The sequence below is a fragment of the Eucyclogobius newberryi genome, unplaced genomic scaffold (genome assembly GCF_026437365.1).
Source record: "Eucyclogobius newberryi isolate DKJ021-1_F unplaced genomic scaffold, fEucNew1.0.hap1 SCAF_17, whole genome shotgun sequence".
NCBI lineage: Eukaryota > Metazoa > Chordata > Actinopteri > Gobiiformes > Gobiidae > Eucyclogobius > Eucyclogobius newberryi.
Window position 1 is genome coordinate 3,299,519 of NW_027315801.1, and position 27,773 is coordinate 3,327,291.

Sequence of the window (27,773 nt, forward strand, 5' to 3'; positions counted from 1 at the left end):
TTTTCTGGAGGGTCTGCCACCCTGCTCGTTTCCATGGAAATGTTACCATTGAGTCTTTTGATTTATGCTCGTTGTTTTTTTTCTCTTGAGTTTATTGTTAATTCATGTATTATTATATATTTTTTTCATTGATCTGTAAACATTTAAAAAAAAAAAAAAATCCTGCATTCTTACTGCGATTCGACTCGCCTCTCCACAGATGGGACCTGTAACCCGGCTGCTTGTCTGTTTGGACAGGTTTAAGGCTGTAGTGCAGAACGCTCTGGGTAAAGCGATTATAACATATCCATGGAGATAAGCAGGTAGGTTATTAGCCCAACAATATCATTATATCAATTCATGTTTATTCTTCCACGTGCCATTATTATTATTATACAATAATATTACTAAACAAAAATCTGGAAAAAATGATTATTTTAATTAATTGTCTAAAGAATTCCACAAATGTGTTCCCCTAACGACAAAACCTGAACAAAAAACAGAAGAACGTGCAAAAGATACACAAAAATTCCTCCTCCGGCTTAATTATTTGTACAGGAAAATTAATTATTACCCACTTAATCTTAATATTCCACATGATCAGCAACAGCAGCATTAATAAGCACATTTTATGTATATTTTAAAATATCCAAAAAGTGGAAAAGTGTAATTTGTCAAAACTAAAATAATAGACAATCTATATATATTTTTTGTACTTTGGCTTATCTAATTTAGAATATGTGTTACATTTTTTACATGAATTGTGTAAATTGTATCGTTAATTTGTATTGGATTTTTCACGATTTTCGCTCTCGCTGCAGGCCCGCCCATGCCTTCAGTTGACCATGACCTCTCCAGCTCGTCACGGCGGCTCTTTCCTCGAGCTCTGCGACGAGGCCGATCGCTTCTTAGCGGCCGGAGAGCGCGACAAAGCGGCGTCTCTTTACATGTCGGCGTTCAGGACTCACGCCGGACCCACCGTGTCTCACATGAGAAAACTGTCCCATCTGGAAGTCGTCCTTTCCACTCTGGAGAACTGGCTGGACGGCGACTGCGACCCCGAAGGATCCAACAAAGGCCTAGTCGCCGTGTTTTTGTCCACACTTTGCCCGAACAATGTCTCGGCCACCGTTTTCAAAATGGAGTCGCTGCTTCTCAACGGCGGACACGGCTGTGAAGAAATATTTACTCGTTGTACCTCGATACTCGAAGGGAAGAGGAACGCGCCTCCGGAGGGTCGGACGGGGTTAGTTTTGGAGCTGACCCGCGCTTTGGCTTGCTTATTCTCCGATCGCCATGATGTCACGGGGCTAAAGCTGTACCTAAAAGCGTATCATCAAAACAAATCAGACGCCGTGCAATTGGTTAAAAGCAGACAGGGTCAACATCTGGATAAGATCGTCAAAGCTTTTAAAGACCGCGTATCGCAAACACACCTTTCTCTGATTTCTAAGGTAAAGTTAGTCGAAGAAAACGAGCATCTGGACGCTGAATTGACGACGCTAGCGATCGAGTTTGTGTTAGCGTTAGCTCCGGACAATTTGGAAGTGCGAGAGCTCAAAGCGCAACAGTTATTCTTAATCAGAAATTTTGCAGAGAGCATAGAGACATACTCAGCCATCATAAATCAAGTTCATTCTGACGATTCATCGGGAGTAGAAAAATTAGCCCGGCTCCTGACGTCCCGAGCCGCTGCCTGCTTCTCTGTGGTGGGAAAAATTCAAGACGCGTGCAACGACTTAGGTGAAGCGTTCAAAATCCACCCCGCAACTGCCAGGAACTATTTTCAAACGTTTTTCACCGAGCAGGGGACCGGGATGGCAGCTCGGAGCCACCTGCAGCAACAAGCCGAAAGAGGCCTGTCGGACTTTAAAGAATGCGTGCTTCTAAGACTAGATTTGCGATCCTCGGAAGGAGTCGAGCTGCTCGACCCGGTCATAACCAACTTACGAGCCTTGTGCCACTTAGAACCGGGCGGAGGGGGAAGAGAGCTGAGGGTGCGCCTCGCCGATTGCCTGTTGCTTCGCGGCGAACACAAGGAAGCTCTGTCGATTTGCAGCCAACTCGCGAGCGCACGGGGCCAACAGAGCTACCAAAACACCGTGCAGGTCCTGAGAGGCTATGCCAGCTTTCTCTCGGACGATCACAAAGGAGCGCTGGAGGACTTTCAAGCGGTGATCGAGCACAACGCGCCTCACCCGTCCAGCTGCGTCCGAGCGTTGTGCGGGCGAGGCCTGCTGAGGATGATCGGCGGTCTGAACTATCTGACGGCGTTGGACTACATGACGGCCTGCAGGCTGCACCCTCAGGAGGCCGCGCTGTGTTTCAGGAGTCTGGTGCCGTGGAACTACAGGGGGCTGTTGTTCACGGTGTTACTGGAGCAAGGCAGAGTGATGCTGGAGGCGACGGGGAAGGAGCGCGGGACGTCGTGCGGCAGCGAGAAGAGGCAAAAGGAGAATGAGGAGGAGGCGAGCCGAAAGGACGAGCACAGGTCAGGGTGAGTTCGGTAGGTGAATCCTCTAGAGGGAGCAAGAGGGAGATGTCGGCTTCTGTCTGTGACCCTCACCAAAACGTCAAATATCAAATAAATCTGTTGATCTCCTCTTTGGTCACTCGCCGGGTCTCCAAACTCAATCTACCGTATTTTCCGGACTATAAGTTGCGCCTTTTTTCATAGTTTTGACCGACTTATACTTATATACTTATACTTGCACTCCGGAGCGACTTATATGTGATATTATTTGTTATTTTCACTCTTGCAACCGCGTTTCATTCTCCAGTGCAACTTATATATCTTTTTTTTTTCTCTATTATGCATTTTGTGGCCGGTGCGACTTATACGGTATTATGTTATATACAAACAGTCTTCTACTATTATGCGTGTTGTGTTTTATTCGTTGCATGCATATTTCTACTGCAAACGCATCCATCCATTTTCTACCGCTTGTTCCCTTTCGGGGTCGCGGGTGACTGGAGCCTATCCCAGTGACTTCGGGCCTTAGGCGGGGTACACCCTGGACAGTGGCCAACTTGTCGCAGGGCCAACACAGAGACACAGACATTACAGACAGTTCACTCTCACATTCATTCACTAGGGCCAATTTAGAGTCACCAATTTTACCTAACACATGCATGTCTTTGGACGGTGGGAGGAAGCCGGAGAACCCGGAGAGAACCCACGGTAACACGGGGAGAACATGCAGACTCCACCCAGAGAGATCATGTGATGTTGGTCTGGTCCGGGAATCGAACCCATGATCTCCTTCTTGGGAGGCAAGAGCGCTAACCGCCTTTGCCACCGTGCACCCCCTACAAACGCATAACAATTGTATAATAAAAAAAAATGCCTTGTATCATAAAAAAGGCATAGTATTCACCATAGTCTGCACCAAAAACTCACTGTATTACTCTGGTTTATTTAATATCAATTGAGGTAGGAAGGTAACATAACATTATAAAAAATATCCCTCTGAGGAATTGAATACTAACAATACTAATACTACTGAATTCCTTAGAGTCAAGCGATCCGTGGGTTTCAGAGTCATGAAAATCTATTACCGTTATTATTATATATATATTTTAGTATTTGACATTTTTCTGTCCTAGTTTTTGTTCGGGACAGGCTGCGACATTGTGACGCAGTATTCCAGTAACACAAACATACCTCGTCCTATTAGAGTGTCTGTATTCCGCTGCGGTGGAGGGGTGTGAGCTCTCACCCTCGTGTCTGTGTCCCAGGACCCCCGCGGGTGTGCAGTGCCTGGCCTCTCTGCTCACGGAGCTGCAGCCCGGTGCAGACGGGCCTCAGATCCTCAGCGCAGACTCCCTGTACCAGCTCGGCCGAGTGGAGGAGGCCTACCGTCTGCTGCTGTCCATCGGGTCGAACTCCCCCCGAGCCCCGGTCCTGGCTCGACTGGCTCTGCTGCAGCTGCGCAGGGGCTTTCTGTACGACACCAACCAGGTCCGAGCGATCACATTGTACACAGCATTTCACTTACTTTTGATGGATTGTGAGTTTCTGAAACATTCATTTGGACCAAAGACACGGACTAAAGAACATACATAACAAAATATAAAGCTTAATGATGGTGAAGAGATTGTAAAGATCAGGGCACTTTGTCCTTCTTCTGACTCTTCTTTTGGAAAAATGTTGCTCATTAGCGGATCTATAAAACATGGCCACAGAGATAAAAAAACATTTAAAAAATCTGTTTTACAAATCAAAGTAGTAACTGTGCCGTGTGAACGTGATGAGGTTCAGGCAAAGCTTCTCAAACGTTTTCTGCCGCGCCCCCCTTGGGAAATAAAAAGTGTATTTCTCCAAACGTCTCGCGCCCCCCTTGGCACGGCTCTGCTCCCCCTCCAAAGGGCGCGCCCCACTCTTTGAGAAGCTCCGGGTTAGGTGTATGCTCGAACACTGTCAAACATATTTTCTTCATATCTATACTAGTTGTTGAAAAAGCTGATCCAGTGCGGCGACACTAGCTGCCTGCGCCCCCTGCTGGCTGTGGCGCATAAGAAGGACCGATCACAGCTGCAGAAACACTGTCATTTTGTGGCCAAACGAATCCTTGAGACCTTGAGAGACGAGAGCACCATGAGAGAGGCAGTGGCATATCTGTCCATTGGCATCATGGCATCTGGTTGGTACACACACTTAAACACTCCTGTCATTCAATGTTGTATCTCATTCTGACTGAAGTGATGTCAATGTTTGTGTTTTTGTGTGTGTGTTGTCTTTATTCCGCAGGTGGAGATGCTTCTGAATCGCTGCTGGAGAGAGCTCGGTGTTACGCCTTTTTGGGCCAACGGAAAACAGCCATCTACGACTTCAGTGCCATCTTAAAAGACAAACCCAAACATGTACCAGCGCTGTGTGGCAGAGGCTTCACCTACCTCACGCTCAACCAGCAGAAGGTACGATCGACATGAGTGAGGTGTGCTGCACGGTTTATTTACATGCCGGAGAAGGTCATAGTTCTACGGCTGCGATGGAGTTATGGAAACAGAGGAGAGAGAATGTGTTTGTATGAATGGCTTGAGAAGAGATGTGGGCAATATATGACAAATATGTGTTGCGAAATTTGATCGGCGAGTTTATTTATAGCAGGGGTGGGCAATTATTTTCCACGAGGGCCATATTTAAATCCAGGCAAGTAGCAGAGGGCCGGCCCACGATCATTGGTGTGAAAAAAAAAAATAAAAAAAATTAAATGTCAAATAAAATATCACTTTTCTGTCAAATATAGGCTATTGAATCTATTATTTAATTCATTACACGTCATATTTATTATGGATACAAGTGCAGACAGATGCCTGAAGGCAAAAAAGGAAAAATATATATTTTTTTTTACTTGGACAAGCTTGGCGGGCCGGAATGAAAGGCGCTGCGGGCCGGATGTGGCCCGCGGGCCGTAGTTTGCCCACCCCTGATTTATAGTGTAATAAAAATGCTACACAAAATAGTTGATTAAAAAGACAAAGTATTCTGTACTTTTGAGACATTTCACATTTGTCTGATAATAAATGACATCTTTCTTTAGATTTTGATATATATTTTTTAAGAAAAACACAGATCAATCAAAATTTATGCATAATCAATTAAAACGTATGCATGAATAAAGATACAACAAGATACAATAACCATAAACAACAACAACAGCAATGACAGAGAAAAAAAAAAAAGATCTATGATTAAAATAGCAACGACATCATATTTTCCGTCGCACTGGAGTATAAGTATAAGTATTTATTAAGCTAAAAAATGCATATCAGAGAAGACAATAACATTTAAGTCACACTGGAATATGAAATGTGGTTGCAAGTGTGAAAATAACAAATTATATCACATAAAAGTCGCTCCGGAGTATAAATATATATATATATATATATATATATATATATTTATATATATATATATATATATATATATATATATATATATATAACTATGAATATAAGTATAAGTTGCATCGCGGCCAAAACTATGAAAAAAAGGTGGGACTTATAGTCCGGAAAATACAGTAATTGATTAAAACTAGACACCGAAACTGAAATGTCTTTGATTAAATCTGGTTTGTAGTTTGGTGGAAAGTATCATTTAAATTCTCTGGTTTGTTCCTCCACCCTCACACTCCTTCCCTGTTTGCCTCAGGAGTGCACTCAGGACCTTTTGGCCGCTCTGCTGATTTACCCCGACGAAGTGAGAAAAGACGTCCTCTCCTTGAAGGACAAGGCCCGCGGGCTGGTGTGCGACTGGCTGCGTGACTTCTGCCGCCATAAACTGTCCAAAACGCTGTCCTGCAACGGCGTCCCGGTGTCAGAGGCGGAACTGCGAGAGGAGACGGTGGTGTGCGGGACTCTGCTGAAGACGGAACCGAGAGACCCGAGGTGGCACCTGCTCTTTGTGGATTTGCTGTTGGCTAAAGGTGAGTTCCAAGAGTTCCTTAAGTCTCTACTGCCGCTGCGTCCTCCTTTACTGGATTTACTTGTTGTTCTTAGGTGACGTGAAAGCAGCCGGCGCTCGGTTGGTCCAGGTTTTCGGACAAGAGCCCAGAGACGCCGTGGCTCAGGGCCGACTCGGGGTGATGGAGGCCTGGGAACAGAAGTACTGCAGCGCTGCCCTCCGACTCAGCAAACTCACGGACAAACACGTGGATGTGCTGGACTCTCTGCTGCAACTAGTGCCCGCCGACCAGAGGAGACGGACCGCGCAGGTAAAACTACCGACAGGTCTAATTAATACTGCCCGGCGCGAAGCAGCGAGAGCTTAAAGCAGGTGTGCGGGCGTGGTCAGTCGCGATCGAAAGTCAATTAGCACAATTAAACATAAATCATTCCGATTTGTGGCCTTTTGAACTTTTGTAACGGTAAACTCACAAAGAAGGCAAATATTTAGGTTATTCAATGTCCTCTGCAGACACGAATCCCATAATAATCCCATTTTGTGTGTTTATTTTTGTTTCACCCATTTCTCAAACCTTTCTGTGTTTACCCTTTGACACTTTGACGGGATTCTGATCCGACACGTAAATCACAAAGATAATAACAATAAAGAAATTGCAGTCCACATTTTAGCTTTACAAAGAGTGAAGTTTAAAGAATGACGTCTAAAGAATGGAAAAAAATAAAGTCTGGCGGGAATGTAACACTTGGATACCAACCGCCATAAAACACCAACAAAAAAGAAGAAGAAGAAGAAGAAGAAAATGTTGTATTCCTAGATGTTTAAAATTTTAGTAAACATGCGTAAAATTGCCTGGTGTAATCTAGTACTTAAAGCGTAATAGTCATGTTTTTGGAAGCCGTTTTCAATCTGTGCCTGTTGTAAAATCGACCTTGTTCTACCATGTTTTAAGCCTGTCCAAATCAGGAATGAACAAACAAGCAGTAAAACCACTGCAATCTGGGCCTGAACCAGAACTAAACCCTTAACAACAGTTCCAAATCAGATGAATTAAAACGGTTTTCTCTTTCAAAAACTCTTGCGGTTCCAGGAATAACTCGTGGATCATCATTCTACACCATGTTATTAAAGGTTCTTCTCCTCCCTCTTTAGGCAGCAGCAGGAGAAGCCGGCAGAGTCTCCTCCGGCGGCCAGTGGGACCAGGCCCTGTCCCTGCTCACCATGTCCGTCCGAGCCGCGGGCGACCACAAGCCGCAGTACCTTCGCCAACGGGCCGCATGCCTCGCGCAGCTGGGACTGCACCGCCGCGCCGTCTCCGACCTGGACCGCGTCATCCTCCGCCACAGCGAGGCCCCCCACACCGAGGACGAGCTCAGGGTCCAGTCGGAGGACCTGTGCAGACGGGGGAGGAGCTCGGTGCTGGCCTCCGATGACGGTCCCGCTTTGGAGGACTTCACCAAAGCCATGGGCCTCCACCGGGACTGGGCCGTCGCGTGCATAGAGTCGGGTTTGGGCCGGAGCAGAGCGGCCGAGTGCTTCCTTAAGGGGGCGCTACAGAACTACGGGGAGCAGCAGCTGGACAAGGCGTGGACGCTGGTGGAATGTGGGCTAGCGGTGGACGGCGAGAACACGGAGCTCAAGAGGCTCAGGACACGAGTGAAAAGAGAGGTGGCCGGTCCATGTAACGTGAATTAACATTTTAATAAAGGGTGTCCTAACTTTCTTCTGTGAGGAACCACACTTTGAATCGTCTCTGGATTTAATAAGATAAGATAAGATAACCTTTATTTGTCCCACAATGGGGAAATTCCAGTTTTAGAAGAATAAATACTCTTGCAGAAAATCTCTTATATAAAACCTCTTATACTCTTATAAACTCTTATAAACACTCTTATTTACAGCTGTTATTATGTAATGTATTATTCGATGCACTTATTTGTGGGAATAAATGAACAGAATGCCCAGAATGATAACAAGTCACCTACAAAAGATTGAAATACTGACATTGCACTTTTGAGTTATTGTTCCAAATAATAACTTCACTAAAATTGTATTACCAACTATATTCATTTTACGAGACTGTATTAAACTATGTTTTGAGATACGCTGAAACTATGAAGGATTTACTCCTTAAACGCACACGCCGCCATAGATCCCATTGTTCCTCTAAGACACTCTCTGATAAGGGGCCACCTGGCTGGAGAGACTGCAGACCTCAAGGACATCTACGTGTGAAAACGGCCAGTGGAAGAATACTGAGAGAGGCGTCAACCTTCATATTCCACCTTAAATCCAAATGTTATAAATCTACGAGCAGAGCAGGGAAATCGGCGCAGTCCGGAGTGCCCGCGTAAGTCACCGATCACATTCGATAGGGACAGATGGTAAGAGCTCTGTTATCTCTGTATTAGAATTGTACTGACAGGGATTCAAATTACTCGTAAAATGAATATAGTTGGTAATACAATCTTAGTAAAGTTAATATATTTGGTATTCCCTTCAATGTCAAATGTTTTAATTCAATTAGCAGTGTAAACGCTGTAGTTTGCCCTAGGAATGGACTGGGTCTCGGTTAAAAGGTGCACTATTTTACTTTTCTGGTGTCTCCACTCGGTTATTAAACACATCTATCTCCACGGAGACTAGCAGGTGCCCCCAGCCCACGTTACATATGTCAAATTTGTGGAGTTTGTGGAGCTTTTGCAATTGAAAAAATGCAAGATAGAGGATTAGTGTTTGACTTTGTGCACCTGTAGGAGTCATAACATGTTTTTTCTTAGATTTTGTCATCATTTTAGGGAAATATTTATTTATTTAATTTGACCTAACCTTTATTTATCCAGGTAGTTTTTTACAGAACTTCTTGACTTAATATGAATACAGTACACAAGAACACACATCAAACTCTTTCATTCAAGTCGTTTATTTTTTCACTCTTAAATGGAAAGAAAGTGCCTTGTGCAGGATTCGTCTTTACCAATAAAAAGCACTTTATATTCATGAATTATTTTAAACGATACATGGACAAACAATTTAAATATCAGAACAATGTCCACTTGTAATGCACCGGCACATGTATAAATATGTTTGGAGTATGTATGAAATATATTATTTAGTACTTCAAGCTAACACAGTGATGTATTGAGGCTCCATGTTTCCGAAATAGGACTTTTCCCATTCGCTCATGAGGTCGAAATGTAGCGGGCGGCTACAGAAGTTACATGACGCCAAGTTTGGGTTGTTCAGTACAAGACCAGCCTCTTGCCACACCTCCACAAGTTTATCTGAGGAAAAGAAACACACGTTAAATATACATGTATATGTTTATATTGATAAGTCTCTTGTATAATAAAGTAATGCTATTTTAAATGCGGCCGTGACACATTAGTGGTCATGCGGCCGTGACATAGTGCAAACTGTTATCGTGTCATTTTATGAAGTCGTGGATAACTCACCCACAAAGTATTCCATCATGTCGGGCTGGTGGTGTGGCGTCGGAGCCAGCCTCAGCAGTTCCTCTCCTCGGGGAACTGTGGGGTAGTTTATGGCCTGGACGTAAATGTTGTATTTCTCCAGAAGAGTGTCACAAATGTTGGTGTTCAGCTCTGCATTTCCAACCTACAAGCAGAAGAAAAAGTCATTACAAGGTTTGCAATATTAGAAATGAAATAGCTAAACCACTAAAAAATCCGCTTTTAAAAAAATCCCAGTTTCTGTGGCTTTATTGCATTGTAAATCTACCTTTTTATGTATATTCATGCACTCCGATTATGCCACAATAGTTAATATTATTTGGCTTAATATTTGGGGAAAGTCACACCAGCACACACGCAGAAACTGGACCTTCAGATGTCGCCCAAGAAAATGTATTCATATTTTTTCTTGTGCAGCGGGATTATATGTTGGTTACAGTTTGATTTAGTGACACCAAACTCATCAGCAGTGTCTTTGGAACCAACTACAACCTTTACTTTTCATGAAACTGTAAACATATTCAATGGCTCTTGGGGAAAATTTGAAGACGAATATGAATAATTCCCCAAAAGTAAAGCATAATTCATAAGTGTAGTAGGTTTATTTCCACTAGCTACTACACAGAAATCTAAAATCTTGACATTTTATTATCAATTTAAAAAAAACAGGTTATAATGTCTGCAAACTATTTCATGTAAAAGATTTGCATATGCTAATAAAATCCACCTTGTGTATAGTGTGTTTAATAGGCTGGTTCCTGTTTCTGTAAAAGTGCAGATCTTCACAAGCTAAAGGCTAACACACATTAACTTAAATATAAAACAGACAAACTTGATAAAAGTACATAGAATGCAAAGTCGATGCCAGTGATTATTCTCTGTAACCTTTTCATCGCTTTGTGTTAATTAATTATAGATTTATTTTAGCGAGACTTTGCTAATTCCCCATAAAGAATGAATGCAGCAGGAAGTGGAACTCCGCATTTTTAAGGCAACCGGAACCGGGCGGTCAGTTTTGTGAAAAGGGCCCATCATTTCTACTAAATAATCATCTAATTTGACAGGGGTCATTAAGGAAACCCACCTAAGAATCCTCAACCAAAAAGCAAAAGAAAGACACCTGAGTGCAGATTGGTAGTATTCCCGGCCCCTCTTGCCGGCCCCTCTTACCGGCCCTTCTAACCAACCCCTCTTACCGCCCCCTCTAACCGGCCCCTCTTACTGGCCCCTCTAACCGGCCCCTCTAACCGGCCCCTCTAACCGGCCCCTCTTACCGGCCTCTCTTACCGGCCCCTCTAACCGGCCCCTCTTACCGGCCCCTCTTACCGGCCCCTCTAACCGGCCCCTCTTACCGGCTCCTCTTACCGCCCCCTCTAACCGGCCCCTCTTACCGGCCTCTCTTACCGGCCCCTCTAACCGGCCCCTCTTACCGGCCCCTCTTACCGGCCCCTCTAACCGCCCCCTCTTACCAGCCTCTCTTACCGCCCCCTCTAACCGGCCCCTTTTACCGGCCCCTCTTACCGGCCCCTCTTACCGGCCCCTCTTACCGCCCCCTCTAACCGGCCCCTCTTACCGCCCCCTCTAACCGGCCCCTCTTACCGGCCCCTCTTACCGGCCCCTCTAACCGCCCCCTCTTACCAGCCTCTCTTACCGCCCCCTCTAACCGGCCCCTCTTACCGCCCCCTCTTACCGGCCCCTCTTACCGGCCCCTCTTACCGGCCCCTCTTGCCGGCCCCTCTTACCGGCCCCTCTTACCGGCCCCTCTAACCGGCCCCTCTTACCGGCCCCTCTTACCGGCCCCTCTAACCGGCCCCTCTTACCGGCCCCTCTTACCGCCCCCTCTAACCGGCCCCTCTTACCGGCCTCTCTTACCGGCCCCTCTAACCGGCCCCTCTTACCGGCCCCTCTTACCGGCCCCTTTAACCGCCCCCTCTTACCAGCCTCTCTTATCGCCCCCTCTAACCGGCCCCTCTTACCGGCCCCTCTTACCGGCCCCTCTTACCGCCCCCTCTAACCGGCCCCTCTTACCGCCCCCTCTAACCGGCCCCCTCTTACCGGCCCCTCTTACCGGCCCCTCTAACCGCCCCCTCTTACCAGCCTCTCTTACCGCCCCCTCTAACCGGCCCCTCTTACCGGCCCCTCTTACCGCCCCCTCTAACCGGCCCCTCTTACCGTCCCCTCTAACCGGCCCCTCTTACCGGCCCCTCTTACCGGCCCCTCTTACCGGCCCCTCTTGCCGGCCCCTCTTACCGGCCCCTCTTACCGGCCCCTCTTACCGGCCCCTCTTACCGGCCCCTCTTACCGGCCCCTCTAACCGGCCCCTCTTACCGGCCCCTCTAACCGGCCCCTCTTACCGCCCCCTCTAACCGGCCCCTCTTACCGGCCCCTCTTACCGCCCCCTCTAACCGGCCCCTCTTACCGGCCCCTCTTACCGCCCCCTCTAACCGCCCCCTCTAACCGGCCCCTCTAACCGCCCCCTCTTACCAGCCTCTCTTACCGCCCCCTCTAACCGGCCCCTCTTACCGGCCCCTCTTACCGCCCCCTCTAACCGGCCCCTCTTACCGCCCCCTCTAACCGGCCCCTCTTACCGGCCCCTCTTACCGGCCCCTCTTACCGGCCCCTCTTGCCGGCCCCTCTTACCGGCCCCTCTTACCGGCCCCTCTTACCGGCCCCTCTAACCGGCCCCTCTTACCGGCCCCTCTTACCGGCCCCTCTTACCGGCCCCTCTTACCGGCCCCTCTTACCGGCCCCTCTTACCGGCCCCTCTTACCCGTATGGGGATGATGTGGCTGGGACAGTTGACCACTGGCAGTCCCCGGTCCATCAGCAGCTGCCTCATGTGTTTGACGTTTCTCTGGTGGGCCCTGCGTAAGGCCTGGCCCTCCGCACTCTTCAGGACCCGCACAGACTCTAGGGCCCCCGCCAGGACCATTGGGGGAAGTGCAGTGGTGAAGATGAATCCCGCCGCGTAGGAACGAACTGTGTCCACCAGGGCGGTGCTGCTGGCGATGTAGCCGCCCACACAACCAAAGGCCTTACCTGGGAAGAAAGAACATCATGTTGTCTTTGTTTGCTTGTTTTACAAATGTCCGAAAATACAAACTACGATGTGGAATAGTAGCAATTATTTTTCCGATTAGTCCAACAATTATTTCTATTGTACGTTGAAATTTTTATTGAATACACTTTAAACCCAATAAAAGGTAGAAATATGGTAATTGAAGACTTCTAGATAATGAATATTTGCAAATAAGTGTAAGTGTATAATTGATGAAAATCATAAATAGTTTCTTCTGACATTTTGAGTAAATAATGCCACTGCCTTTGTTATAAAAGTTTGTTTGTCATGTTTTTGAGTCAGTCCAGAAGTTTATCAAAATACAATTAATTTAATTGTAAATTTCCTTTTAATTGTTGTAGCCATAATACATTAATCATTACTTCAGTAAAAATGAAATGTTGTTACATATAAAATACAATCCAAAGCAACACATAAATTACAGCAGCAGTAAATATTACATCAAAGGATAATAAACGTGTATGTATTTGTTCACTGCATATTTTAAACAATTAACCCAGGTAGAAGAAGAACATTTACTGCTTACATATGTACTTTCTAATCCTATGTCTAATTTAAAACAAATAATGTTATGTTCAAACTGTTTGTGGTCTTCATAACATGGAACTAGCTGACCTTTAATGAGACGTGTCATCCCTCATATGTTAGCATGAAGCTTTGATCTGCCCCTCTGCACTGAGCTGACCTCATCTGACCTCATCTGACCTCATCTGACCTCATCTGACCTCATCTGACCTGCTTTGGCTCCCTGTTTCTCACACACACACACACACACACACACGTGTATGTATTTATATTTATTTATATTTGTTTATATGTATTTATATTTTAAATATAAATACATATAAATACATATAAATACATATAAACAAATATAAATAAATATAATATATTTATTTATATGTATTTATTTGTTTATATTTATTTATATTTATTTATATTTATTTATATTTATTTATATTTATTTATATTTATTTATATTTATTTATATTTATTTGTTCATGTATATTTATTTATTCATATATATTTATTATTTATTTATATTAATTTCTATATAAAAGTAAAGTAAAGTTATAAAATGGTATCCTTAATCAGCCAAAAGATCAACATCTGACTACACTTACCTAAAGTTCCAGACACGATGTCGATCTTGTGCATGATGTTGTCCCTCTCTCCGACCCCTGCTCCGTGGGCTCCATACAGACCCACAGCATGGACCTCATCCACGAACGTCAGAGCTCCATATCTGTGTGCAACATCACACAGCTCCTCCAGGGGGCAGATAGCACCTAAAACAAAGGATCAGGCTCTAAAATGTCTCAAAAGTTAACATTTCATCTACCAATTTAAACACAAATTTAAATGAAAAAAAATGTTGTGCACACACCATCCATCGAGTGCACAGTCTCAAATGCCACGATCTTGGGTGTGGTTGCGTCAGATTTCTGCAGCAGCTCCTCCAGGTGCTTGCTGTCGTTGTGCCTGAAGATGAACCTTTTGGCTCCACTGTTCCTGATGCCCTGGATCATTGAGGCGTGGTTCCCGGCGTCAGAGTAGATCTCACAGCCTGAAGGGGGCAGTAAATGCATCATGAGTACAGTGACGACACCGTGAAGACACGTGAAGACACCGTGATTACACCGTGACGACACGTGAAGACACCGTGACGACACCGTGAAGACACCGTGACGACACCGTGACGACACCGTGACGACACCGTGAAGACACCGTGACGACAGCGTGAAGACACCGTGACGACACCGTGACGACACCGTGAAGACACCGTGACGACACCGTGACGACACCGTGAAGACACCGTGACGACACCGTGAAGACACCCTGACGACACCGTGACGACACCGTGAAGACACCGTGAAGACACCGTGACGACACCGTGAAGACACCGTGACGACACCGTGACGACACCGTGACGACACCGTGAAGACACCGTGAAGACACAGTGAAGACACAGTGACGACACCGTGACGACACCGTGACGACACCGTGACGACACCGTGACGACTACGTGAAGACACCGTGACGACACCGTGAAGACACCGTGACGACACCGTGAAGACACCGTGACGACACCGTGACGACACCGTGACGACACCGTGAAGACACCGTGACGACACCGTGACGACACCGTGACGACACCGTGAAGACACCGTGAAGACACCGTGACGACACCGTGACGACACCGTGACGACACCGTGACGACACCGTGACGACTACGTGAAGACACCGTGACGACACCGTGAAGACACCGTGACAACACCGTGAAGACACCGTGACGACACCGTGACGACACCGTGAAGACACCGTGACGACAGCGTGACGACACCGTGACGACACCGTGACGACACCGTGAAGACACCGTGAAGACACCGTGAAGACACCGTGAAGACACCGTGACGACACCGTGACGACACCGTGAAGACACCGTGACGACAGCGTGACGACACCGTGACGACACCGTGACGACACGTGACGACACCGTGACGACACCGTGACGACACCGTGACGACAGCGTGACGACACCGTGACGACACCGTGACGACACTGTGAAGACACCGTGAAGACACCGTGACGACAGCGTGACGACAGCGTGACGACACCGTGACGACACCGTGAAGACACCGTGACGACACCGTGACGACAGCGTGACGACACCGTGACGACACCGTGAAGACACCGTGAAGACACCGTGAAGACACCGTGAAGACACCGTGACGACACCGTGAAGACACCGTGAAGACACCGTGAAGACACCGTGAAGACACCGTGACGACACCGTGACGACACGTGACGACACCGTGACGACACCGTGACGACAGCGTGACGACACCGTGTCGTCACGGTGACGACACCGTGACGACACCGTGACGACACCGTGACGACACCGTGAAGACACCGTGAAGACACCGTGAAGACACTGTGACGACACCGTGAAGACACCGTGACGACACCGTGACGACACGTGACGACACCGTGACGACACCGTGACGACAGCGTGACGACACCGTGACGACACCGTGACGACACTGTGAAGACACCGTGAAGACACCGTGAAGACACCGTGACGACACCGTGACGACACGTGACGACACCGTGACGACAGCGTGACGACAGCGTGACGACACCGTGAAGACACCGTGAAGACACCGTGACGACACCGTGACGACACCGTGACGACACGTGACGACACCGTGACGACACCGTGACGACACCGTGAAGACACCGTGACGACACCGTGACGACACGTGACGACACCGTGACGACACCGTGACGACACCGTGAAGACACCGTGAAGACACCGTGACGACACCGTGACGACACCGTGAAGACACCGTGACGACACCGTGACGACACGTGACGACACCGTGACGACACCGTGACGACAGCGTGACGACACCGTGACGACACCGTGACGACACTGTGAAGACACCGTGAAGACACCGTGACGACAGCGTGACGACAGCGTGACGACACCGTGACGACACCGTGAAGACACCGTGAAGACACCGTGACGACAGCGTGACGACAGCGTGAAGACACCGTGACGACACCGTGACGACACCGTGAAGACACCGTGACGACACCGTGACGACACCGTGAAGACACCGTGACGACACCGTGAAGACACCCTGACGACACCGTGACGACACCGTGAAGACACCGTGAAGACACCGTGACGACACCGTGAAGACACCGTGACGACACCGTGACGACACCGTGACGACACCGTGAAGACACCGTGAAGACACAGTGAAGACACAGTGACGACACCGTGACGACACCGTGACGACACCGTGACGACACCGTGACGACTACGTGAAGACACCGTGACGACACCGTGAAGACACCGTGACGACACCGTGAAGACACCGTGACGACACCGTGACGACACCGTGACGACACCGTGAAGACACCGTGACGACACCGTGACGACACCGTGACGACACCGTGAAGACACCGTGAAGACACCGTGACGACACCGTGACGACACCGTGACGACACCGTGACGACACCGTGACGACTACGTGAAGACACCGTGACGACACCGTGAAGACACCGTGACAACACCGTGAAGACACCGTGACGACACCGTGACGACACCGTGAAGACACCGTGACGACAGCGTGACGACACCGTGACGACACCGTGACGACACCGTGAAGACACCGTGAAGACACCGTGAAGACACCGTGAAGACACCGTGACGACACCGTGACGACACCGTGAAGACACCGTGACGACAGCGTGACGACACCGTGACGACACCGTGACGACACGTGACGACACCGTGACGACACCGTGACGACACCGTGACGACAGCGTGACGACACCGTGACGACACCGTGACGACACTGTGAAGACACCGTGAAGACACCGTGACGACAGCGTGACGACAGCGTGACGACACCGTGACGACACCGTGAAGACACCGTGACGACACCGTGACGACAGCGTGACGACACCGTGACGACACCGTGAAGACACCGTGAAGACACCGTGAAGACACCGTGAAGACACCGTGACGACACCGTGAAGACACCGTGAAGACACCGTGAAGACACCGTGAAGACACCGTGACGACACCGTGACGACACGTGACGACACCGTGACGACACCGTGACGACAGCGTGACGACACCGTGTCGTCACGGTGACGACACCGTGACGACACCGTGACGACACCGTGACGACACCGTGAAGACACCGTGAAGACACCGTGAAGACACTGTGACGACACCGTGAAGACACCGTGACGACACCGTGACGACACGTGACGACACCGTGACGACACCGTGACGACAGCGTGACGACACCGTGACGACACCGTGACGACACTGTGAAGACACCGTGAAGACACCGTGAAGACACCGTGACGACACCGTGACGACACGTGACGACACCGTGACGACAGCGTGACGACAGCGTGACGACACCGTGAAGACACCGTGAAGACACCGTGACGACACCGTGACGACACCGTGACGACACGTGACGACACCGTGACGACACCGTGACGACACCGTGAAGACACCGTGACGACACCGTGACGACACGTGACGACACCGTGACGACACCGTGACGACACCGTGAAGACACCGTGAAGACACCGTGACGACACCGTGACGACACCGTGAAGACACCGTGACGACACCGTGACGACACGTGACGACACCGTGACGACACCGTGACGACAGCGTGACGACACCGTGACGACACCGTGACGACACTGTGAAGACACCGTGAAGACACCGTGACGACAGCGTGACGACAGCGTGACGACACCGTGACGACACCGTGAAGACACCGTGAAGACACCGTGACGACAGCGTGACGACAGCGTGACGACACCGTGACGACACCGTGAAGACACCGTGAAGACACCGTGAAGACACCGTGACGACAGCGTGACGACAGCGTGACGACACCGTGACGACACCGTGAAGACACCGTGAAGACACCGTGACGACACCGTGACGACACCGTGAAGACACCGTGAAGACACCGTGACGACAGCGTGACGACACCGTGAAGACACCGTGAAGACACCGTGAAGACACCGTGACGACAGCGTGACGACAGCGTGACGACAGCGGAGGCCGAATCACTGCTCTGGGGTGTGTGAAGTTTTGTCGCCCGTCAACGTTACCTGGCAGCATCTTGGCCAATGTGAACAGAGTGGAATCATTGGCCACGAAACAGGAGCTGAACACGAGAGCGCCGCCCTTCTGGTGAAGCTGCGCCAGTTCTTTCTCCAGCACCACGTGATAGTTACTAGTTCCAGAGATGTTCCTGGTACCACCGGCCCCAGCACCATTTCTCTCCAAGGAAGAACTGCGGAGGCAAGAGGGGCATATAAACTATATTATAAAGGTTTAAAATGTACTCTCTCACCATTGCACTCGGTCACGGCAGCGCGTGAACTATTTATATTGTCACTTTTAAATAAATAGATGGATATGAAGTCATTTCCATAGAATTTGTGTCAAGTTTAGTTTAGTATTTAATTTAGTTTCTCTTCTTTCTTTTTTTTTACAAATCTATTGGGGGGGAATGAAAACAGTTCTGACGTTTTTGAAACTTAATCGTCAAGTAGTCAAAAAGATTGCACTTGTAAATTAGTAACTGGTAGAACTAGTTTAAGATTATCTACTGAGATTAGCAAATTGTAGTAGACGTTTGAGAGCTATAACAGAATCAGCCTATATTAGTTGACAACGGAAACCCTTCTGAGTGGTCTTCCTCTATGCCTGTCTCAAAGATCAATACAAACATACATTTTCCCTCCTCTGTACATGTAAAAACCTGGATACATCTGACTTCATCTCCAAAACATGTAATAATATTTCACTGTCCCTCAGATGAACTCACTCCTAATCTCATCCTTCCTCTGCACAAACTAGTAGAAACTCAACTGCGACCAAACAATCCCTTTAGAGATACAGATGGTCCTCACTACCTGATGGCCTTGATGACCCGTGGGTGGCGGCTCATTCCCAGGTAATCGTTGCTGCACCAGACAGAGACCTCCGTGCCCTCGCGCCCGGTCAGAGAGAAGTCCTGGGCGAAGGGGAAGGAGCGGACGCTGCGGTTCACCGTCTTAAACACCCTGTACGTGTGATCCTGCTTCTTCTCGCTGATCCTCTCCACAAAGAAGTTGTCGTAGTCGTAACATGGGCCGACTGGAAAACGCAGAGAAAAAAGGGTTTGATCAGTCATTTTAAAAGCCTCTGAAATACTTGATATATATGTGAAATACTTGAGATGAATGTGGTTCTATCTTGACATAATACGGTCTCTACAGTGAGGAAATAAGTCTTTGAACACCCTGCAATTTAGCAAGTTCTCCCAATTCAAAATTATGGAGGGGTCTGAAATTTTCACTGAAGCCTCATTTCCACTGTTAGAGACGAAATTCACATTGCATGATTTTAAAATTATTTATTTGTATGTTATTGCCGTAAATAAGTATCTGAACATCTGCCAATCAGCAAGAATTCTGGCTCTCAAAGACCTGTTAGTCTGCCTCCTCTGTGTTATTATGTGTTTGAGCTCGGGGAGAACTTCACAGGGTGTTCAAATATTTACTTTCCTCTCTGTATGTTATCCCACTTCAAATGGCAGTTAGTAGTGTCTGCAAAAAGGGCGACCACTTGGAGCAGGGCAGTTGTGGCTACCACTTGTCTGTATGCATTGTCATCCGTATAACCACGTCTTACCCATGTTGTCGTTGAGAAAGTCCGTGACAGGACGTTTTTTAGCTGCAGTCGATAGAACTGTTTCCTTAATACCTTTCAAAAGAGACGTCATCCTTCCTGTGGGAAAAAGGTCAAAAAGGTCAATTGCCTGCTCGTGAGAACCACAGTGAGAACATCAACTGTGCCTGACACCTGACTCGAGTCAAGTGCTGACAGACGCCGCGCTGAGGTTGATGATTACCACAACACAGAGCATCAAGAAAGTAGTCACTTTTCCCACATTGTGTTATGTTACAGCCTTATTCCAAAATGTATTAAATACATCATTTGCCTCATAATTCTACAAACAATATCCCATAATGACAACATGAAAGAAGGTATTTTGTATTCACAGCTTTCGCTCAATACTTTGTTGAAGCTCCTTTGGCACTAATTTCAGTCTTTTAGAGTTTAATGCTACAAGCAGGGAACACCTGTTTACCGGCAGGTACAAATGGAAAAGTAGTACCACTCATGTTTTTTTGCTGTACAATATGGTCAAAGTACATTCCCAGTTTGTGACTCTAGTTCACTGACAATAGCAATACAGAGTTCTGATCTGAGTCGGATGCTCAAAAGTAACTTGAATTAGAAATACAACATATTTTGAGCAAAGGTTCAGATGTTTTTGATAAACAAATAAATGTCTGACATTTTGTCATTCATAACTACACACTAATCAGTATTTCCCATCTCACCTTCCTGTACATCCTCTTGCACCTCAGGACTGGCACGGACCAAACCGATCTGCGAGCTCACGAAAGGACAACCCTTAGACACAGAGAGCGCCACCTCGGCCGCAGTCTGAGCCATGGTCCTCTTCTGATCCAGACCTGGGACTTTCCTCTGGTTCAAACCCAGGACTCTGTGCTGTGTTGGTCCAGACTCTGCAGACTGCTTCTCCAGAGAGGCCAGCGCGCTCACACTGATCTGGCGTGTGATGATCGGGCACTGGTCGGCCATAGACATGAGGGCAGCTCCAGCTCTCCTCAGAGCAGGCCGAGGGACCGACTTCAAGAAGGGGCAGTGATGGAGGAAGGCAGCCATTTTGGTCCTTTTCTGAAAGAAATACAATGATTTGGCATTATAACCATAGTAAAGGAGTTTTATTGTATTTTACTCAAACATCCAAGCACTATAACAAACTACAGTACTGGCATTACCTGCTGTCAATCATTCAATTCACACGACTAGTGCCACACGCCAGTAACCAATCAATAATCGCTAGATTAATCAAATAGCAAAATAAACTTTAGCTGCAGCCCTAGTGTTGATATTCCTTTATTTCAACACCTGAATGTGAAACACGCTTAGTAATAAACATGCAATTCAATATTTTAGATCTCTGTCCTATGAGTCAAGACACAAAAAGCTCAAATATACACAAATATATAAATATCAATATATACATACCATGCTCTCTATAGAAACAGGAAGTTAGAAATAATCATTTCAGCTTTTCACAGTGAATTACACAATAAAATATTAGCAGATAATAATTCATAGAATATTCTGTCATATTCGCTCTAAAAGAGATAGGTCTCTGCTCTCGGGTGTGGCCCCTGACTAAACATTATCATCATTAGCAGACCCCGAGTGCACTGATATGACGTAATACCAGGTCAAGCTCTGAACACGTCAAATATACAAAACTACACATAAATACAGCACTTCATTCACAATAGCAAATATATTTTATAATTTTACACATGTTAGTTAAGCTGATAAAATAACACTAATTGCTACGGTAATAAAAGATTTGGAGGTTTGTAACTGACCGTGAACACGTCACTTCACCCTCTGTGTTTTAGTGATAAGGGATTTCTAGGGATTTGCGGGTTTCTGTTTAGAGATGTTATCATTAAGTTTGTGGCTTTGAAACCACAAAAATATACATTATCTAGACATTATTTTGAGCAAGATTGTGTGGTATTGTGTTTACATTCAGAAGAGGAAAGAGAAGCAAACAGAGTCATAGCCAACTGTAAGTCAGATGTTTAAAAACCTTAAAAAGACCACACTGGTCGGCTTTGTATGAAATTGTGGACCAGGAGTTAGGAAAGAACATAATAAAAAAAAGTCATTACAACATAAAACATTAGCAAAACATAAAATACATGATATAAAAAAACAATGCAATACATAAATAAGAAATAAAAATAAAAAATATTATTCAGGTTAACTAGATTTGAATTGGCTTGTTACTTGAAATTCTAGAAAAATAAAAATTAAAACAGCGGCGGTCTCAGGTTTGTCTATTGTCTGTAAAAGTTTGTAAAGAAATACATTGTAAATTCCAGATTGGAAAAAGAAAAGTGAAGTGGAACATAATGTGATGCAACATCTTGATTTTGAGGTTTTTACTGGACAAATACTCACAGAATGTTGACCTCACACTAGTTTTATTTGTATTTTATCTACAGATATATTATATAGACTTGCCATAAATTTTACTTTTCCTGAAGCTCAAATACAATATTTAAGTTAGAAAAAAGTTTATTTCTCCATTTTTTTGGGCATTTCTGGCTTGGAAATTCAAAAGTGTTTCTTTTTTTTTGTTATAAAGCCTTAAACGCGTCACTATTTAGGTTAATTAATGAAAATGTTTTATAGTTTACTTTATTTTGATAGATTTAGAAAGGTCTATTCACAACATGGCTCAGTCAAAGGTAGTATTCAAGTATTAAGCCCTTCAGAGACAATTTAAATATATAAAAAATAAATTAACTAATAAGCCTGGACCAGATTTCAACCAAAACTTAAAAAAAAACATTTAGAAGAATTAAACATTCACAAACTACTAAATCATCAGAGAATTGTTCCACCACGTCTAAAATTCAGAATGGTAAATAGCCTCACCTGTTGACCTGCACTGAGGACGAACGCTTGGACAGCTGATGGTCTGACGGTCTGAAGGAGAGAGGAGGGAGGAAGGCCGGTTTATCAGAAGGGCAGATGATGTAACCGCCCCCTCCCTCATCTCCACGGGGCCTCCCTAAAAACATACAAGACATTCACAACACGCTCACTCCAGATCTCTCCTTCCAGCTTGGGTCCTTCACCCGTTTCTAGGTTGCCACAGTGAATCAGCCCCATTGTGACTTCCTGTCGTAACCAGCAATACTCGTGGTGACTGGAGTAGACAGTGAAGTGGAGGGTATTTATAACGCACTTAACTCACAGTCCAAACAAGTTTAAAAAATATATATATTCATCAACACAAGCCTAATATAATTTTGAGTATGGCAAACTTAATTAGAATTAATAATATGGGCCTATATTTATGAGTAGGTTAATCTTTGAATAGTCTTTGTGTGAATTCTTTTAGGATCCTTGTTAGGAAGCAATTATTACAGACTTTATTTACTTATTCATTCAATATTTTATCATAGGTCATTTGAGAACACATTCTTATTATAATTGTATTTCAAGAACTGGTTTAATGTGATGAGGGTACTTTATTCTTACTTTTAATATATAAATAAAGCCAACCAGTATTTTTGCTTTTACATTTTTGGCTATTTGAGCTGATTTTAGAACAGATTACACATATTTCTTATTTATTTAGATTGCCCATATTGACCTAGTTTAAATTCTGTAAATGAAACTAGATGATTGGTGGAGAGCCTAAAGTTTAATATGTCTAAAGTATGTATTCATGTAATGTAAATGTATTTATTTAGGGTCCACTAAGTTAAGACTATGTATATACATATACTGCACATTTAAAGGCTTTTGTTTACAAAAATTACATTAACTAATTATTTTTCTTTTGCTATCAATTTAAAGCAGTTTAAAGCAACAGTATGTAACTTTCTGGAGGTGGCACGTCACCTGCATAGTTCCATGGAAATAGAAAATAATAAACATTCCCTCATGTGCAGATTTGAGGAGATGCAAACAATGTACTAAAGTTAGAGTGTTTTTTAACTTATTTTTTTAGTGCAACTTTCTAAAATGAAAAAACATGTTTTATTTATCTACTTTTGGCTACAAAGTTGTGTACTGGGGCTTTACGATGATTACGTGACTTTTCACGTGAATTTACCCATCATGCACCATGATGAAACAAAAAAGAATCAACTTGAGTTTAATAGTACTTAAAAAACAAACTATAGCATTGTTATTTTAATAAGAGCACCCCCCCCCAAAAGAAATAACAAAAAATAACTAAAATAAATTATTATTATTATTGTTATCGAAATGTTAAATAATAAATTAAATAATATGTCCTTCTCCCCAGAAAACCCACCACCGCATTATGTGCCCCCAAGAATATATGTGACCTTCTCATCAAGCAAAATGCCTTTTAAAATGTACAGACAATATCACTGAGTTACAAATGAGTCAACAAACAAATAAAGGACATTATTTCCTCAACTTAAGAAAATAAAAGTCAGTTCATTGCATAATTTAACATATATAAAGCTTAACTGCGTTTTAGTTGAATGAGTTTTAAAACCTTTTTTCAGTTTTTAGAGAGGAGTGAATCAGAGGCCTTCGCTCTGGAAAACCCTGGACAGACCGTGCGGATGCTCAAGTGGCCAAAGACTTAGTCAACATTAGCAGTTGACTTAGCAGAGTCAGAGCAACTGACATCATTTCTTCTATCAAAGACCTCATTCAATATTTAATGAGTTCCAACTATTTGGACCATGTTACAGTTCTATAGTTGTGTTTTGATGCATTTACGCACTTTGCTTCTTCTGAGATCTATTGTCTTTAGTTTTTAAAAAGAGTCACATTTTTCTGTCGACAAACCATTAAAAAAAATAACTGACAAGGTTACACAGTTGCAATTATTAAAGGCGCAATGGGCAATTTTTCGGCGATTTGAGAACGCAGGCGGAAGTGCGCATGCCACTCCCCCGTGCGCATGCCACTCCCCCGTGCGCATGCCACTCCCCCGTGCGCATGCCACTCCCCCGTGCACATGCCACTCCCCCGTGCACATGCCACTCCCCCGTGCACATGCCCCGTGCACATGCCACTCCCCCGTGCGCATGCCACTCCCCCGTGCGCATGCCACTCCCCCGTGCACATGCCACTCCCCCGTGCACATGCCACTCCCCCGTGCACATGCCCCTCCCCCGTGCACATGCCACTCCCCCGTGCACATGCCACTCCCCCGTGCACATGCCACTCCACCGTGCGCATGCCACTCCCCCGTGCGCATGCCACTCCCCCGTGCGCATGCCCCTCCCCCGTGCGCATGCCACTCCCCCGTGCGCATGCCACTCCCCCGTGCGCATGCCACTCCCCCGTGCACATGCCACTCCCCCGTGCGTTTTATAATTGATACGTGGCAGGACTAATCGGCAGTCCACGCCACGAGGAAATAAGACTCAGATTTGGGCCAAAAATATCGTCCATTCAACCTTTAATTATGCATTTAATTGAACACAGTGCAATACAAAAGATCATTTAGCAACAATATATAGTCACGGCCACCAGCTTTATTGTATTTATTATGAAATTAAAACAAGAAAAAGCTTTAATTACAAAAACCCATGTAAATATACAGTGGATTTTGAGTTTAACAATCTTCATCTTTCTTAATGGAGGCGGCCTGAAATCAGAAGATGGGACTTTCAGAAGGCATGAGAATATTTTAGGCCTCACCAATAAAGTACATTCTGCAAAACTAACTGTCAGTGGGTAAAAGTACCAGAGGAGCTGAGTTTAAACCGTCATTACCACATGGATTGAACAGTGGCAGAATGTTCTCAGTGAAATCACAGTCAGTGAAAGAGTAAATAAGAGATTCTTCACCCACATCATAGAAGGAGACCAGACCTTCATCATAATCCACAAACACTCCCACTTTCTCTGGAGAAGATCTAACAGGGAAAACTACATGAGGCTCTTCACTGGTTTCATACTCATCACTGCCCAAATAAAGTGACCAGAATCCTTTCCGTACAGTTTGAGAGATTTCATCTTTTCTGTCCACTGACTCTTTGGCCACTCCTAATTCCCACTCAGTCTTTCCTTTGACCTGAACCTGAAAATAAAACTTTCCAGAAGAAAATTTTTGTTTTCCTAAAACACAAAAAAAACTGGAAAATCTCTCAGAATTGTCTGGGAGATTATTTTCTTGGTCACTGTAATGAACCTGTTTGAGATCTTTAGACAGAACTAAGTTTGTATGTGCTGTGTTTGGATCTAGAGACACGTCCACCTCAAACTCTTGAACTCTTTCCATTTCAGCCTCCAAAACCTCCTCTATCTCTGTATTAAGTGTGTTCTTCAGCTCAGACACAGCTTTGGTCGCTCTCCCTGTGCATGATGGAACCCTCACGCTCTCCTCGGTCCAGTCGTGGAGCTGTGGAGCAGGTTTGACTGAAGTGAAAGTTTGTACAAACTGCAGGTGGTCTCCAGAGCTCCAGAGCTGCTCCATCTCAGCTCCTCTCTGCTCCAGGGCAGAGATCTCTGTCTGGATCTGCTCTATCAGCTGAGCTGCCTCCTCCTCGTTCTTCTTGTGCTTTTCTACAATGCTCTGTTTGAACTTGTCCAGACTTTGTTGAACACACTCCATCAAAGTGTTAAAGACTCTGAGACCTTCTTGTATTTCTGTGTCTGCATTTATCTGACTGAGTTCTACTGAGTGCCGGATCTCCTCGATCTTCAGAAGTCTTTCTTTAATCTGCTCCTTCTGCGTGGCCCGCTGCACCTCACCTTCCTCTTTCAGGGGCACTACCTGATGATCCTTATGGTCTTCTGCCTTGCACTGCATGCACATGAAGTGTGAGTGTTCTCTACAGAAGAGCTCCAGCAGCCGGCCGTGTTCAGGGCAGATGTGCTCCTCAAAGTTGGGCAGAGGTTGGATCAGCTGGTGCCTCTTCAGACGAGGGATTGTGAGGTGGGGCTGCAGGTGGCTCTGACAGTACGAGGCCAGACACACCAAGCAGGACTTTAGGGCTCTTAGCCTGGGCTCTGGGCAGTGGTCACAGAGCACCTCTCCTGGAGGAGTGGACACATCACAGAGCACCTCTCCTGGAGGAGTGGACACATCACAGAGCACCTCTCCTGGAGGAGTGGACACGTCACAGAGCACCTCTCCTGGAGCAGCAGATTTTGACTTAGAGCTAATAGTTTCTTCAACCTGAGGTTTATTTCTGAGCTGAGAAACCATCTCTGACATAAAAGTATTGACTTTCATCTGTGGTCTTGAGCTGAAGTCCTGTTTACAGAGTGGACAGTTGTATTGGTCACTGCTGTCCCAGTGTTTGTTGAGGCAGAATTGGCAGAAGCTGTGTCCACATGGTGCAGTGACTGGATCAGTGAAGACCTCCAGACAGATGGAGCACAGGAACTGCTCCTCAGAGAGAGTACAGCTCACAGCGGCCATCACTGCAACTGGAGAGACAAAGCACATTTGGTTTAGTGTGACCATGAAACTTTAAGTTTGTTATGATTGTTGACATTTCTTCTTCTCTGCTGCTCTATTTGTTGTCTGTACTTGCAAACCAACATTCTATATGAAAACCATAGATGTTATGGTCTTTATATTGAAAGTGCAGTAACATTGCAAGTCCAGTAGGGGACGCTGCCATTGAGCATCACGCAGGCCGTCTCTTCTCC

At 46.0% G+C, this 27,773-nt stretch overlaps 3 protein-coding genes across 5 annotated transcripts; 1 reads left to right on the forward strand and 2 right to left on the reverse strand.

The window, feature by feature from the left end:
* The first annotated feature begins 798 nt into the window (after positions 1-798).
* Positions 799-8,088, forward strand: ttc34 (tetratricopeptide repeat domain 34). Its single transcript, XM_072448633.1, has 7 exons — positions 799-2,476; positions 3,622-3,940; positions 4,430-4,622; positions 4,730-4,896; positions 6,134-6,407; positions 6,481-6,695; positions 7,538-8,088. The coding sequence occupies exons 1-7, from the start codon at positions 825-827 to the stop codon at positions 8,078-8,080; spliced, it is 3,363 nt and encodes a 1,120-aa protein (XP_072304734.1). The 5' UTR covers positions 799-824; the 3' UTR covers positions 8,081-8,088.
* Positions 8,089-9,292: 1,204 nt separating this feature from the next.
* alas2 (aminolevulinate, delta-, synthase 2) lies at positions 9,293-21,248 on the reverse strand. 2 transcript variants are annotated; one of them, XM_072448730.1, is made up of 9 exons: positions 20,888-21,248; positions 20,172-20,267; positions 19,412-19,634; positions 18,602-18,786; positions 14,325-14,504; positions 14,062-14,226; positions 12,629-12,897; positions 9,841-10,003; positions 9,293-9,669 (listed from the first exon to the last, which is right to left on the reverse strand). In XM_072448730.1, exons 1-9 carry the CDS (start codon positions 21,234-21,236, stop codon positions 9,506-9,508), a joined length of 1,794 nt encoding a protein of 597 aa, XP_072304831.1. In that variant the 5' UTR covers positions 21,237-21,248; the 3' UTR covers positions 9,293-9,505. The 2 variants fall into 2 exon arrangements, with proteins under 2 accessions (XP_072304831.1, XP_072304832.1); XM_072448731.1 differs by lacking the exon at positions 20,172-20,267.
* Positions 21,249-25,782: 4,534 nt separating this feature from the next.
* Positions 25,783-27,550, reverse strand: LOC140362626 (E3 ubiquitin-protein ligase TRIM21-like). Of its 2 annotated transcripts, none has more exons than XM_072448733.1 (2): positions 27,247-27,550; positions 25,783-27,147 (listed from the first exon to the last, which is right to left on the reverse strand). In XM_072448733.1, exons 1-2 carry the CDS (start codon positions 27,538-27,540, stop codon positions 25,834-25,836), a joined length of 1,608 nt encoding a protein of 535 aa, XP_072304834.1. In that variant the 5' UTR covers positions 27,541-27,550; the 3' UTR covers positions 25,783-25,833. The 2 variants fall into 2 exon arrangements, with proteins under 2 accessions (XP_072304834.1, XP_072304833.1); XM_072448732.1 differs by having other exon boundaries at positions 27,214-27,550.
* Positions 27,551-27,773: the final 223 nt, after the last annotated feature.